Source organism: Colobus angolensis, unplaced genomic scaffold (assembly GCF_000951035.1).
Source record: "Colobus angolensis palliatus isolate OR3802 unplaced genomic scaffold, Cang.pa_1.0 Scaffold569, whole genome shotgun sequence".
NCBI lineage: Eukaryota > Metazoa > Chordata > Mammalia > Primates > Cercopithecidae > Colobus > Colobus angolensis.
The window spans coordinates 1,403,264-1,417,853 of record NW_012119254.1 but is presented as its reverse complement, the minus strand read 5'-3'; the positions used below and the strand labels follow the sequence as shown (position 1 = coordinate 1,417,853).

General features: G+C 38.4%; 1 protein-coding gene across 3 annotated transcripts in view; it reads right to left on the bottom strand.

Moving 5' to 3' along the window:
- The window catches only part of ABCB4 (ATP-binding cassette, sub-family B (MDR/TAP), member 4), a 68,622-nt gene extending 54,167 nt beyond the window's left edge, over positions 1 to 14,455 (bottom strand). For all 3 annotated transcript variants that reach the window (XM_011961771.1, XM_011961772.1, XM_011961770.1), the window contains exons 1-4: positions 14,374 to 14,455; positions 11,596 to 11,650; positions 8,262 to 8,412; positions 51 to 108 (exon numbers count right to left, since the gene is read on the bottom strand). In XM_011961771.1, coding sequence (XP_011817161.1) covers positions 51 to 108; positions 8,262 to 8,412; positions 11,596 to 11,650; positions 14,374 to 14,453 — 344 coding nt within the window. In that variant the 5' untranslated portion in view covers positions 14,454 to 14,455. The remainder of the gene's footprint in view (positions 1 to 50; positions 109 to 8,261; positions 8,413 to 11,595; positions 11,651 to 14,373) is intronic.
- Between the last annotated feature and the right edge of the window lie 135 nt (positions 14,456 to 14,590).

Below are 14,590 nucleotides of genomic sequence, written 5' to 3'. Positions count from 1 at the left end.
TTATTTTCAAATGAAACTTTTAAAAAGTACACTATATATATATGAATTACCTAGTCATTTCTTCTTCCAGAATTTTGCCTGGATTTAGCAGCGACAATGAAAAGTTCACTAAATTAAAAAATAAAATAAAACATGTTAAAAGATCAAACTATTATAGTCATTACCAGATTTTTAAAAAATCTGTTAATTTAAATGTATGAAAGCTAGAAGATGCTGTTGTTAAGGTTCTCTTTGAAAAACACTGTTTTCTTTGCACACTCAAGTGCATTATTTTCACTTTACTCAAGTAAAGAGCCCAAGGGTTTAGGTACTGGACATTAAGGGCCAAGAAAGGGAAGATAAGCCCTCCCAGGTCTTTCCCCCATCCTGGTGGTCTCAGCCTTTAGCAAAGCAGCCTTCTAAGGAGGCACAGAGGAGCCACTGAAGAGACGAGGAAGCCACAAGACACACAGAAGACAGAAAAGGGATTAAGAAATATTTAAAATAGAAAACACAGGATTTAAGAGGCACTTTTTTTTGGTGGCTCAAAGCACTTTATAGGTACTTCAATAAATTTTATTTTTATATCTGTGTGTTTTTTCTTTACACAACTCATATGACATAAGTAAGGGAAAGGCTAAGTTACATCCATCGCAAAGGAGGAAAAACTAGAAAGGGAAGATAACTTGGTTGCTCAAAGGCATGTCAGTGATCACTGGCAATAAATGAATATCCTGCATTCCACCTCTTGTTTACCAGCACTGCTGTATTCTAGTATTTTTGAAGCAGTCTTAATTGGAAAGAAATCTATTGTCTATTAATTTGAGCTAATTTGATAAAATGTCAATGTATCTTTCCTGATTTTCATGTTTTAATAATAGTTAATGTTTATTGAGCATTTATTAAATACCAGGCACTGTTCTGAATATTTTAGGTGTGTAAATTCATTGAATTATCTTGTGAGGTGAGACTATTTTACAAACCCCATTTTATAGAAGAGGAAATGGAGGCACAGATAAATAAAGTAACCCACTCAATATCATACAGCTAGTAAGTGGCAGAGCTGAAATTCAGCCCAGGCAATTTGGCCTATGCTCGTAACACTATACTATACTGATTTATTCATGTGATAATGACTTATTTTTACTTTTTAGAAAACACAAATGAAAAAATAAGAAACAGCTGACATCTACTGCATTCACAAAATAATAGGATAAAATATCACCACAGCATTGTTGAGAAAATATATCAGGGTACATATTTCTCATTTTCCATGGTCCTAGGAGAGAAATTGGTCTCTTTGTTCCTTTGCCATGTGTAAATAGCCCAGGGGTCATGTTTTCATGGTGCTGTGTATCCTCCTTATCTTTTTCCAAAGAAAGATAAGGTTGAAATTTATTTAAAACTCAAACTACTGTCAGGATAAATTACCAGGCATCTGGCCCCAACTGCAGCATAATCTTTCCCCCAGGATTATAAATTCTACTGATGTTCACAGGGAAATTTCTGATTATGAATCTAGCTCTCTATAAGCTACCAGAACCTTGAAGATTCATGCCCTATTTTACTTTTCATCTTCTCAGTTCATTTCTGTGTGTTCATTTCCATCCTGAAGTTTTAAATAGTGCAAATTATAACAGTGTTTGGAACTAGAGGCAGACAAGTTATTCTAAAGCTGTGGCATTTGTAAAAATCCTTGTGGTTTTTCATTTCCCTGAACTGAAAAATTGGGTGAAATCTGTAATAAGTTTTTCCTCTCTTTCAACACCTACCTCAAACTTTTAAATTCTCTCAATAAAGATACTGATACGGTCTGGATATTTGTTCCCTCCAAATCTCACGCTGAAACGTGATCCTCAGTGTTGGAGGTGGGGCCTGATGGGAAGTGTTTCGGTCAATGGGACAGATCCCACATGAATGGCTTGGTGCCCTCCCTGAGATAAAGAGCGAGTTCTCACTCAGTTCATGTGAGAGCTGGTTGTTAAAAAGAGCCTGGCCTCTCCCTCCTACTCCCTCTCTCTCCGTGTGACACATCTGCTCCCCATTCACTTTCCCTGATTGAGTAAAAGCTTCCTGAGGCTTCGCCAGAAGCTCCGAACAGATGTGGGTACCATACTTGCACAGCCTGCCAAACCATGAGCCAAAAAAACCACATTTTCTTTATAAATTACCCAGTCTCAGGTATTCCTTCACAGCAACACAAAATGGACTAACACAGATATCAACTCAAATTGACTCTCCCTCCTAGGAAAGAATCTATGAGCATTCCAGATTGGACCTGCTCCTTTCTCAGAGTCCTAAGAATGGAAATCTAGTGCTGGGTTAGTAACCTGAGGAGCCCCAGAACCCCCGGGGGAAAATCAGACTTTTTGTTGCCTGGGACAAAGGTGAACTAAATGGATGTTGGTGTGTCGCCTGGAGAGTCATGGCATGCTAGATCTGAAAAGAGCCTAGTCCTGGTCTTGTCAGATGCTACCTATTCTGCTTCAGTCTCATAAACGATATCTACATGGTCATTTGGCTTGGTGGTTCTTAATGCTGTCTGTGCATCAGAATTACATGGGGAGCTTAAGAATTACAGATGCCCAAGCTCCACTCAAGCCCAATGCAGCCAGAATCTCTGGTTGAGTCCAAAATATCACATTTTTAAAAAGTGCCTCCTGCCAGGCCCAGTGGCTCACACCTGTAATTACAGCTGTTTGGGAGGCTGAGGTGGGAGGATCACTTGAGGCCAGGAGTTTGAGATCAGCCTGGGCAACGTGGTGAAACCCACCTCTACAAAAAGTTGGCCGGGCATGGTGGCAGGTGCCTATAGTCCCAGCTACTCAGGTGGCTGAGGCAGGAGGATTACTTGAGCCCAGGAGTTCAAGGCTGGAGTGAGTTATGATAACTTCACTGCACTCCAGCCTGGGCAACACAGCAAGACCCTGTCTCAAAAAAGAAAAAGTGTCCTGGTTGATTCTAATATGCCAGGATGTAAAACTTACACCCCAGTCCACCTGAACGCCTCCTGTAGTAAGGAACTGGGGAAGTCCTGAAGCTGCCTATTCATTTTAGAGAATACCTATATAGCCTATACATTTTATAAATGAAGAAACAGTGTGGGTTGTTTCATTTCCAAGTTCTTATAACCAGTTTCTCCCAATATTTATTGATCATTTGCTATGTTCCAGACACTTTACACAAATCATCTCACTTAATTCTATCAGTAAATTTATGCTTACCTTTCAAAGGTGAGAACAGTAAGGATTATAGAGGTTAAGAGACTTGCTCATGGTCACACAGCTCATGGGTGAAGGGTCTGAATAAGCAGTGTACACATTAAGGATTAGATAGGAAAACATAGTCTTCATTTTCACTTTTGAGTTTCAAAGTAAATCAGTGTCTGCCTTTCCTGATTCTGCCCAAGACTTCTTTTTTTTCGAAGGGGAAGAAGGAGAGGTATCCATCACCTCAAGCATCTCTCCTTTCTTTGTGTTACAAACAATCCAATTACATGCTTTTAGTTATTTTTAAATGTTGCCTAGGACTTCTTTTACCACATAGAACTATTCATCACAAAATAAAGAGCTGGTGTTTGTTCAGGCAACCTAGCCACGATGGACAATTAATGAAGGTGACTTAGGGCTCAAAATGGCATTTTTTCCCTCAACCAAGAGGCAATGCAAGGACAATCAGGGTGCAGCTATTTCCCCCACAGAATTTCTTAGACTATTACAGTCACAGAGACAGCATAAAAGATATCAAGTCCTTGACACTCTGCAGAAAAACTGTTTTCTCCAACTCTGTCCTTAATGTTTTGGATGCAGAATGTTGTGTGCATAGTTTCTGCACAACTGACTCATTGTGAGGGAACAACCCTGCCATGGAGTAGCTTTATTCTGTTGACAAGGACGGGCTTTGCTCACAATAAGTCATTGTCAGACCCTCTTGTAATATAAACCTTTTTTTCTTCTAACATGCCCTTCTCATTTGACTCCTATTAAGTCTGATTGTCCAAGCATCCAACAATTCTAAAGAATAGACTAAGTAAACATCTCTATGAGATAAGCTGGAACCTCAGCTAAGTACTCACTCTATCTGTTCCCAATCCCCATGATTTTTGCTAAACTCTACAACTCTCAACACCTCAATAAGCAGTGTGGATTTAGAGTAAGTATCCTTTAAAGATTTCATTGTCTTCAAAGAGGTATGAGAATATTATTTTTACAAATGACCAAAGAGTGGATGTTGGAAATTCATAACATTTGAGGAACTTTCCAATCTAAATCCTCCATAACATCCAGTAAGCCTAATGAGAAACATGGCTACAGGGTACCAAGTGTCATAACAAGAGTGTTTATAATTCGGAGGCTACCAAAACAAAGTTGGCAACTCTCATGAGTTTATCTCTGTGTCAACCACAGGTCTGTAAGTGAATTGCTTGTGCCATTCCCCAGAGAGACCTTGAATTTGGCACCTCTCTGCCATGTCCAGCTACAAAGTCATTCAGTTTCATAATTAGGCACAAGTTAAAAAAGAAAAAAAAAAAAACAAGAAAAGTTCTCCAAGTAAGAAAGTTGGGAATTATTCTGGTATTAGTAAAAACAAAAACAGAACTAATAAAATTGGTCCAAAAGAGAAATGATCTGTGATAAGTGAATTGCATTGCTTTAATCTGACCTTAAAAATTTTAATTGTGATATGTTACATTAAATTTACCATCTTAACTATTTTTAAGTGTACAGTTCAGTACTGTTAAGTATATTCACACTGTTGTCCAGCCAACCTCCAGAACTTTTTCATCTTGCACAAGTGAAACTCTATACCCATTAAACAACAGCTCCCTACTGTACCTCCCCACAACCCCTACTAACCACCATTCCACTTGCATTCCTATGAATTTTACTCTAGACACGTCATAAAAGTAGAATCAAACAGTATTTATCTTTTTTTTGAGTGGCTTATTTCATTTAGCATCATGTCCTCAAGGTTCATCTATGATGTAGCATGTGTCAGAAGTTATTTCCCTTCAAAAACCTGAATGATATTCCATTGTATGTATCTACCATATTTTATTTTTCCATTTATCTGTTAATCTGATTTTTTTAACCCTGTGTAGAAGCCATTTTTTTAAGAAAAATTATTTTAAATTTATTTTTTCTTGGTAAAGGTGTATATGTCAACAGTTACAAGTGAGAATACAGGGAGACATCACACCCACCCATTTTCAAAGCCACTCACTTTCTCTCCCTAGAAGTAATCACCAGTTTCTCTACATTATTTCACAGATATTTTATGGACATACAAGTGCTTCACTGGAAGGCTAATGTGAGTCACCAAGAGATAATATCTGCAACACTTGAAAGGAGGTGCTAGACCATACATGAACAGATAAAGGTGGCTCTTATTCCACAAAAATATTCTATTGGTGCTCTAATAAATGGTGCTTTATGGTTTGAAAATCAGGAAATGTGAAACCGAAAGATAATTTCAAAGTAGGGGCGGTGGAAATATGATGCTGACAATTCAGGAGCTGGAGAAGCGTCTTTGTAGTTTCTTTGATTTTTTTTTTTTCCAGATGAAATAAGATGGAAATCAAAGACAGCTGGTGTAAGTTCCTATAGCGTCATTGTCTTGCTACTAAAGGGATGAGTGAGAAACCCAGCTCCCCATCTCGAAGGTCAGACCAGTTAACAGACCCTTGAACATTAATGTGCATAAATGCATCTCTGATTCACTGTGGGGAAGGAAAGGTCTTGCTAAAATACCATTGCTAATTCAGTGGGTCCAGGATGTGGCCTGGGAGTCTGCATTTCTTTCTTCTTTTTAAAATAATTTCAATTTTTATTTTAGATTCAGGGAGTATATGTGCAGGTCTGTTACATGGGGATATTGTGTGATGCTGAGGTTTGGGATATGAATGATCCCGTCACCCAGGTAGTGAGCATAGTACCTCGTATTTGGTTTTTCAACCCTTGCTGCCCTCCCTCCCCTCTCTAGTAGATCTCAATGTCTATTGTACTCATCTTTATCTCCACGTGTACCCAATGCTTAGCTCCCACTTATAAGTGAGAATATGCAGTATTTGGTTTTCTGTTATTGTGTTAATTTGCTTAGGATAATTGCCTCCAGCTGTATTCATGTTGCTGAAAAGGACACAATTTTGTTTTTGTTTTTGTTTTTTTTGAGACAAGGTCTTGTACTGTTGCCCCGGCTGGAGTGCAGTGGCACAATCTCGGCTCACTACAACCTCCACTTCCTGGGTTCAAGCAATTCTCCTACCTCAGCTTCCTGAGTAGCTCTTGATTTTGTATTTTTTATAGATGTGTAGTATTTCATGAGAAATAGATTTTTAACTGAGGTGTCTTACTATGGGCATCATCCTGCTCTATATGTATATAAAATTAATATGTTGTAGATCTATAAATTTTCTAGGAAAACAAATAGACAATAGAAAATTCCTACTCTCCCATTTCTTTAAAGACCTTTTTTTTTTTTTTTCTTGAGATGGAGTTTTGCTCTTGTTGCCCAGGCTGGGGTGCAATGGCGCGATCTTGGCCCACCACAACCTCTGCCCCCTGGGTTCAAGCGGTTCTCCTGTCTCAGCCTCCAGAGTAGCTTGGACTACAGGCATGAGCCACCATGCCTGGCTAATTTTGTATTTTTAGTAGAGATGGGGTTTCTCCACATTGGTCAGGCTGGTCTTGAACTCCCAAACTCAGGTGATCCGCCACCTCGGTCTCCCAAAGTGCTGGTATTACAGGCATGGATCACTGTGCCCGGCCTCTTTAAAGACTTTTTAAACTATCTGTCCTATCACAACTTCACAGTGTTTATGTTAAAGTTTTGGTCACTAGTCACAAATAAGCAATCCATTTAAAACTTTCCCAAGCACTTTTTTTCCTAATCATCTATATTGACCCTATAATATATATGACAATGAGCATGGTTTGGATGGCAGAAAGACCTCTGTTTGAATTCTGTCCTAACATCCACCAGCAGTGTAACTATGGACAAGTTATTTGCCCTCTCCAAGCCTTGGTTTCATCATCTATCACAGAAGATAACATTATCTACTGTGTAGTATTTTTCTTGTGAGGGAAAAGTGGAATAATATATGTAAAGTGTTCAGCATAGGACCTAGCACATAGTAAACACAATGAAAAATCACCATTATTGTTATTTGTATTATGAAGAGGTATTTTTTCAGAGACAATATTACTTAAGAATAAATAAACTTTTTATAGGAGTTTGCTTTAAATATTCAAAGGATGCTTTTATCAGATTTTTAAAAGGCATTAATATTTATCAATATTTATGTAAACATATTCTGTTATATTAATTAAGCAATCCTATTCTCTTAGGAAATTACACGTAAGGCCTACAATAGTAACTAAATATGTAGTTTTCAGTCAGTGAACACTGTGAATTCTCATTCAATGCTGTCTAAATGATAATTTGTCTTAGATGTCTTTGCTAAGAAAGCTGCCTTTCCTTTACCAGTATTTTGAAAATATTCTACCATCTGTGCAACAGTAAAGCTTCACTCAGTCTTCTCCAGCCCAGTGCCCACAAGGTCTGTTAGAGAAAAGAGGCTTCAGGCTTGGTAGAAAGCATGAAAATCTTCATTTCTATGTTGAATTTGGTTACTATGAAAATAAGTATGTCTATTGGAATCCCACTCTAATGCTATTGTCAAGGCCTCTCTTATTGATAACATTAACTTATGGGACTCTTTTAGCTCTTCAGTAATTATAGTCCGTTGGGTGAATTCCAAGGGACATTTTGAATCCATTCACTCTTTAGTGAAGTGCCATCTCAAGTTCCAGTCAATGTGGTTGATCCAAAATTAGAGACAGAAAATGGGTATAATTTTTTTAAGGTGAAGGGGAGAGAAGAAAAGAAAACCCAGAAACAGATCTACAAGCTAAACACAGCTAAGGAGTACTGCATGTTTCACTGATGTGTTTTGAAACTCATCAGCAATTACTAATAGAATGGATACTGCATAGATATACACTCATTACATTTCTACTGTTCTCAAGTAGAGTGACTTCCTTACTTTTATTTAGAAGCTTCACCTGTATTAAAAGTCAAACAAGAATACATGTATTTCTTTAAATTTAAATGAGTATTTGAACAATTTTCTGAGAATTTTACAACTCCTTCTATGATATCTGGAATCATCCAGATATCCAAATCATTAAGTAAGATGGTAATGAATAGCAAAATCAACTCCCAAATGTTTACCCAGTTAAAGAAATGCTATGGATTTTTTTAAAAGGTAAAGAAATGCTTACCTGGAAGGGAGAAGTTTCCTGCAGTATCAACAAATTTGTCAGTCATTTCTCCAAACACTATCATCATGAGGGGGAGACCTGATCCGTGAGCTATGGCCATGATGGTACCCAGCGACATAAACAATTTATCCTGCCAATCAGAGTATCGAAACTAAAAAAAGGAAATAAAATAATACTTAGCTGTGGAAAGGAATTTCTCCTCCTCCCTAATTATATGTTCTTTGGATTTTTATTTAAAGTCAGTACTTTTTTAAGAGTTGCAAATGAACGTCTTAGAAAAGGAGGTCTTCAAATCATTAACACCTTAATTTCATGATTCTGTTTATTTTGTGTTCTGTGAAGAAATCAATCTAATTATGGTTAATCAGCATCTGATTTGAATAAATAATTACAATACAATCAGAAGGGATAAAGGTTTAAGAAATATTATTTGATCTCCCAGAGCTCCGGCAGTAATAAAGAATGGCTAGGGAAAGACATTAAGTTTAAACATGCACACACACACAGACACACACACACACAGACACACACACACATACACACCACATCCGTTAAAAAAGCATTCAGAATATTTCAGAAGGAGAATTTAAAATAGGGGAAAATAGATGCTCTGAGTTTTGAGATAAGATCCCTTTAAAAGGTTTAACTTAGCTTTAAAAAGGCAATTCAGTGAAGCACAACAAACATTACAGTGTGTCTATATGTGCACATTAGGGAAGTCTTGCTCATGGAGATCCTTATGTGGAACCTTTTGTAAAAATTTATTTTTCACCAGTGTCACCTGCCAAGTATGCAGAACCTTGAAGGGTAAGAGGGAGTTCCCTGGAGAAGAATCGGCGAGTGTAGAAGTAGTAGGAAGAATTTAGGCTTATAACAAGAAGGCAACTAGAAACTAGATGGAATGCTTAAGTAACCCCTAGCAGTGGAATTCCTGAAGGGCACAGTACAAAGTGTGGGAGAGGATGTTAGAGAGAGAGAGAAGGCCTGTGCTGGTGGACCACACCAAGAATCTTGGACACAGTACTACCTACAGAGGGGAAGGATGATACCAGTTGTCACAGTGAAGTGCACAACCCCCAAGAGCTAACCAGCAGATCAGTGTCCGAACACTTCAAAGGACTTTGTTACTGTCTTATTAGTCCTCTTCCATTTCTCACCCTTTCTTTCTGTTTTTGATTGACCCATTTATAGTTCTCTTTCTCTTTGTTCTTCTTTCCTTCTCTAACTTCTAGACTACATTTTCCTCCTCTTATGTTTCCATTTCTCTAGTTTCCTGTCTTTTTTTTTGTTTCTCTCCTCTCTTTTAAAATGCTTTACTCTGCCAATTCCCCTCTCCCCAGCCCCTTTTGGGGACAAGGAACAGTTATTGGGAGAGTGGATGATGAGTCAGGCTTAGCACAGTGGAGCCTTTGAGGGTTGAAGCTAGGTCAAACTGCATCAATGACCCGGGCGAGGCTGAGGTTAGAGGCACATGGTGGAAAGTGGGTATGTGTGTAACCGCTATCAAAGAGTTCCAGGAGTTCAGGCAAGGTTTCAGGGACAGGGGCAAACTCCATCATCAAACACGCAGGGCAAGCAAGGGAACCGAAAGAGACAAAGGGTCAGAAGCCAGGCAGAACTTGTATAAAACATTGGGAGCAGGTAAAGTCAAGAGCCAATGGAGCTGGGTCCTTAAAATTGCCACAAAGGGGCCAGTGTCCCAAAGGTTCATTTTTAGTGGTTCCGGGAAAAGGAAAACAGAACACTTGGGTCTGTCAGCTACAGTTAAAAGCACAGGGGCAGGTTGTTAACATTAAAAAGCATTTTAAGTGTTTTCATATTAACTGAATACAATTTTACAGCCTCTAAGCATAAATTTAAAATGAAGTGAATTTCACAGCAACATCCTAAGTAAACCTAGGTTTGTTTTCAGTGATTTTCCACAAAATAATATATTTCTAACTCCTGTTAGAGCACAACTTTATCCTCAACCTCTTTCAGGACAAAAAAATATCTATTAAGATATCGATTAAGAGGTGAAAATAAAGATTAAATTTAAATTTAACTTAAGCTAAAACTTTTAAATTCAAATGAAAATTTCTGTTTCTACATTAAGGTTTATAGGATTTTATTTTCTGTAGGAGGCAGATTTAAAACCTATGCATTAAAACCAACTTTCATTTGATAAACAATTTATTCTCCAAAGTAGTAATTTTTTTAATTGCCCTTACTGAGACTTTTTAAACAAACAAATAAAAAAAGAGGAGGGAAGACAATGAATAGGGGCTTTGTGGTTACATGAGAAGTATGCAGCAGAGTTTGAGAGTGTGGATGTTTTGGTGTCTTTTTCTCCATTTAATTACTAAGTTGGATTTCAGCTGACATGACAATTCTAACTTATTTGCTATCAAATTAATGGCTGTCACAGTTTGAAACACATCATATTTACCAAAAATGGGCAAATGCTTTCTTGAGCTGCCTCTGTAAGACATATTTCAAATGAAAACCAGATTAGGAGACTTCTTCCAAAAATATTGTCTTGTCTTGTACCAACAGAAAAGCACCGAAAACTGTTTTAAGCATAATCAGAATCCCTAATAGTTATCCCCTATTTAGTCAATTTTTGGAAACCAAATGTGAATGTAGATTCCTTAAATTAAAATTTATGTACTTAACAATTACTTTCTTGATATGCAAGCTTATTTAAAGCTAAATTTGGGGTGGGTGTTTGTGAAGCAAATGCAGAAATGCAATTTCCCGAAATTTTGTTGAGTTTGCATTGTGCTAACACATTTTCACTTTGCTTGCACACCAGTTAGTTCTGCCCTGTGTCATCGCCAGCCTGTCTCTACTTTTTAAAAAATCATCCATCTTGAGAATGTGGGTCATTGACTATAATAAGCCAAACTTAGCACAGGTGCAGCAAGGACAACTTATTGCAGCCTGCAGACAGTTTTTTTGTTGTTGTTTTTGAGACAGGGCCTCGCTCTGCCACCCAGGCTGGAGTGCAGTGGTGTGATCATAGCTCACTGCAGCCTCAGACTCCTAAGACTCTCCTGCCTCAGCCTCCCAAGTAGCTGGGACTACAGGCTCATGCCATGACATATGGCTATTTTTTAAAGATTTTTATTTTTATTATTTTGTAGAGATGAGATCTCACTATGTTGTCCAGGCTGGTCTCAAACTCTTGGGCTCAAGCAACCCTCCCACCCACTTTGGGAGTGCTGGGATTACAAGTGTGAGTCAACTCGCCTAGCTGGACAATCTTAAAGTACTTGCTTTAAAGATAATTGATTTAATACATCAAATCTGAATAAAAGGTAGGATTATTCACATTTAACATTTCACAGCTTACCAATGTTAGTACTCCAATCAATTTCACTTTCTTCGTTTTTTTCCTTTTTTGGTTGCTGTAAAAAATATAATTGCTTGAATTTAAAACTGTTACAAAATGTTTTACAATCAATTGAACATAAATATGTTTAGTTACAATATTCAACTATTATAATGTTTTCAAATATAAGAGTGATGTTCACAAAATGTCAAAATTGTTCAGTTCAACAAACACAGCAAGTACAAAAGTAACTGTCCAAGGTACTACAAGGATATATGGATACATAAGAAATGGTAGCCTGCCTTACAGAGCTCACATACACAGGAAAGATAAGTATGTTAACAATGTCTGCTAAGTCAATTAAGTCATTTGTTTTCTAAAACCAAAAAAAAAAAAAAAAAAAATCTTGATTTAAAATTAGGAATATCCATTCTTCTGAAGGATTGTGGAGAGTGGTGTCAGGGAATCTTGTTGGTAATACATTCAAAGTGCATCTAGAATTTAACCACTTATCACCACTTTCATTGCTATCCCCAGGAGGACAGCCTCCTGCCTAGTCTCTCCACTTCCACCTATGCTGCTTCAGTCTATCTTCAACCAGCAGTCAGAGTAATCATTTCAAAACGCAAGCCATAAATTACTTCTTTGCTCAAAAACCTACAATGGCTTTCCTTTTTCTTACAATAAAAGCCAAAATCCTTGCATTAACCTCTGAGACCCTACATGATCTGTTTGCTTATTTCCTCTCTTACCACATCCCTACTCCCAAACCTGCTTACTCTGCTCCAACCAGCCTGGACTCTCTGCTGTTCCATAAACTCACCAAACATGTACCCAACTCAGAACTCAGGGTCTTTGCACTGCCAGTTACCTTTTCCAGGAATGCTCTCCCCTTAGATACCCACACAGCTGTTTCCTCTCATTTCTTTCAAGTCTTTGCTCAAATATTACCTTTAAAATAAGATCTACCCTAACCACTCCACTTAAAATTGCTAAGTACTCCCCTTTTGCACTCCTGATCTACTTAACCTGGATTAATGTTTTTTTCCATAGCATTAATTACCTTCTAATATTGGCTGTGGTTTACTTATTTAGTATATACATTATTTATGTCTGTCCTCCATACTATAATATGAAACCCATGAGGGAGTGTATGTGTGTATGTGTGTGTGTTTTTATATGTATGATGATTTTTACATATATATGATACATTTTTCCAGTTAAATGATAAAGTTTTACTCATAAGATGGTTCCAAATTATGTAAAGTATTGACTAAAATCACTGGACAAACATCTGCCACTAAATATGTTCAAAAGAATGTGCCATGGGCAATAACAACATAAATAGAACAAGAATAAAACTAATTTGATTGAAGCAGGCTTAACTTCTTTTAAATATATTATCTTTGGTCTGCTTTTATAAAAATTAGTTCCATTACATTTTATTTCGTAATCTTGTGGTCTTAACTTATTGTTAACTTTCTGTATTTCTCTTTTGAGCTGCTTTCTTCTTCCCAGCAAGAGCTATGGGCTTCCCCTCTGAGGACTTTCCTGGGTTCTGAAGTGTTACTACACCTTTTGTAGGAATAGCTCCTCTGTACATGCATCAAATGTTAAGCCAGTGCAATACATAAATAGACTTCTTCATGAAAATGCCATCTATTAATAGACTCACAGTCAATCCCTGCCTAAACAGCCAGCTGATGAAAACCATATTTTTCTATTGCGTGTATAAGTACTTCCATTGGAAGTAACACCATCTATCACTTTTTCAATTCTATATGGCCAAACTAAATTTTCTATGAAAAAATACCACGGTACTTAGAAGAAATACAGCAAGGTTACAGCACAAACACGTTAACAGGCTAAAATAATGCTTCAGTTTAAGCATCAGATAGGCATGTTTTCAGTTAGCTAATCAAGCCCCTAGCAGCTTGAGGACAAACTACAGAAACTGATAAATTTGTCCCTCTGGGTGATGACTTGACACAGGTCAATTATTTCTGGGTAGCCTGGCATGAACTCAGAGACCGTAATAGCCTCATAAACTATTTCAGGCTAAAGGCGAAAATGATTCACTATTCCCACAGTGAAAGAGGAAACAAAGACACACGCCATTGACTGGGAGCTTCTGCGCCGTTCATAAAGCCTGTGAAGTGAGTTTAACAAGGGCCAGGGGAACCGAGAAAGACGGAGGCAAAGGAAGCGCTGTTTCCCCCCAGCACTTGAACAAAACTGATTCGGGTGTACGGAAGTTCCCCCTCCCCACCTATTCTCCCAGAAAGGAGAAATACAAACAAGCCTGGCGATGAGAGGAGGGGGAGGGGTAAGACAAGGAGGAAGAGACATAACAGGGGATGGGCAGGAGGGGAGGGAATTTTTGTTTCACTACCCTTGTTCAAAATGCACAGCCATCAACAGCAGACGTCTGACACCCTATAGGTCTGAACAACCAGATGATGTATATTAAAGTCATTTGTAAAAGTTTCAAGAGTTACGTAATACAAGGAATGTTACACAACACAGATATTCATTGAATCCCCCTGCACAAAGGGAAGGGAGCACTTTTCAAGGCAGCCTTTTCTTCCTGAATCTGTTCCAAAAGGTGCCTCAGTGACATTCTTTGAGGCCACATAACACTTTTGCTCCAAGGTCAGAAGGATGCAAGACCTTTCAAAGAAGCCTCCAAAACAAAAGTCTTCAAAGGCATCAATCGATTTTTACAACTTCTTTCCAAGGGTGAACTTGGTCCTGCTGATTCGCGTGTAACGGAAAAGCCAGTGGTTGCTGGGGATATACCTGCTGACGCCCAGTTCCAAGTCGCCCTCCGCGCTCCTGGGGCGCCGGGCTGTTCCGTTCCTTGCCGCCTCAAGATCCATCTCAGCCTGAGGAGAAACCACAGCCTCAGGTCCAAGTGCACTCGCTCCGGCGCGGGGCGTCCAGCCCAGCGCACTGGTCGAGGGGCCCGGGGGCACTGGGTGGAGGTCCCGCCACTCCCGCCCCGCGGCCAGTGTCA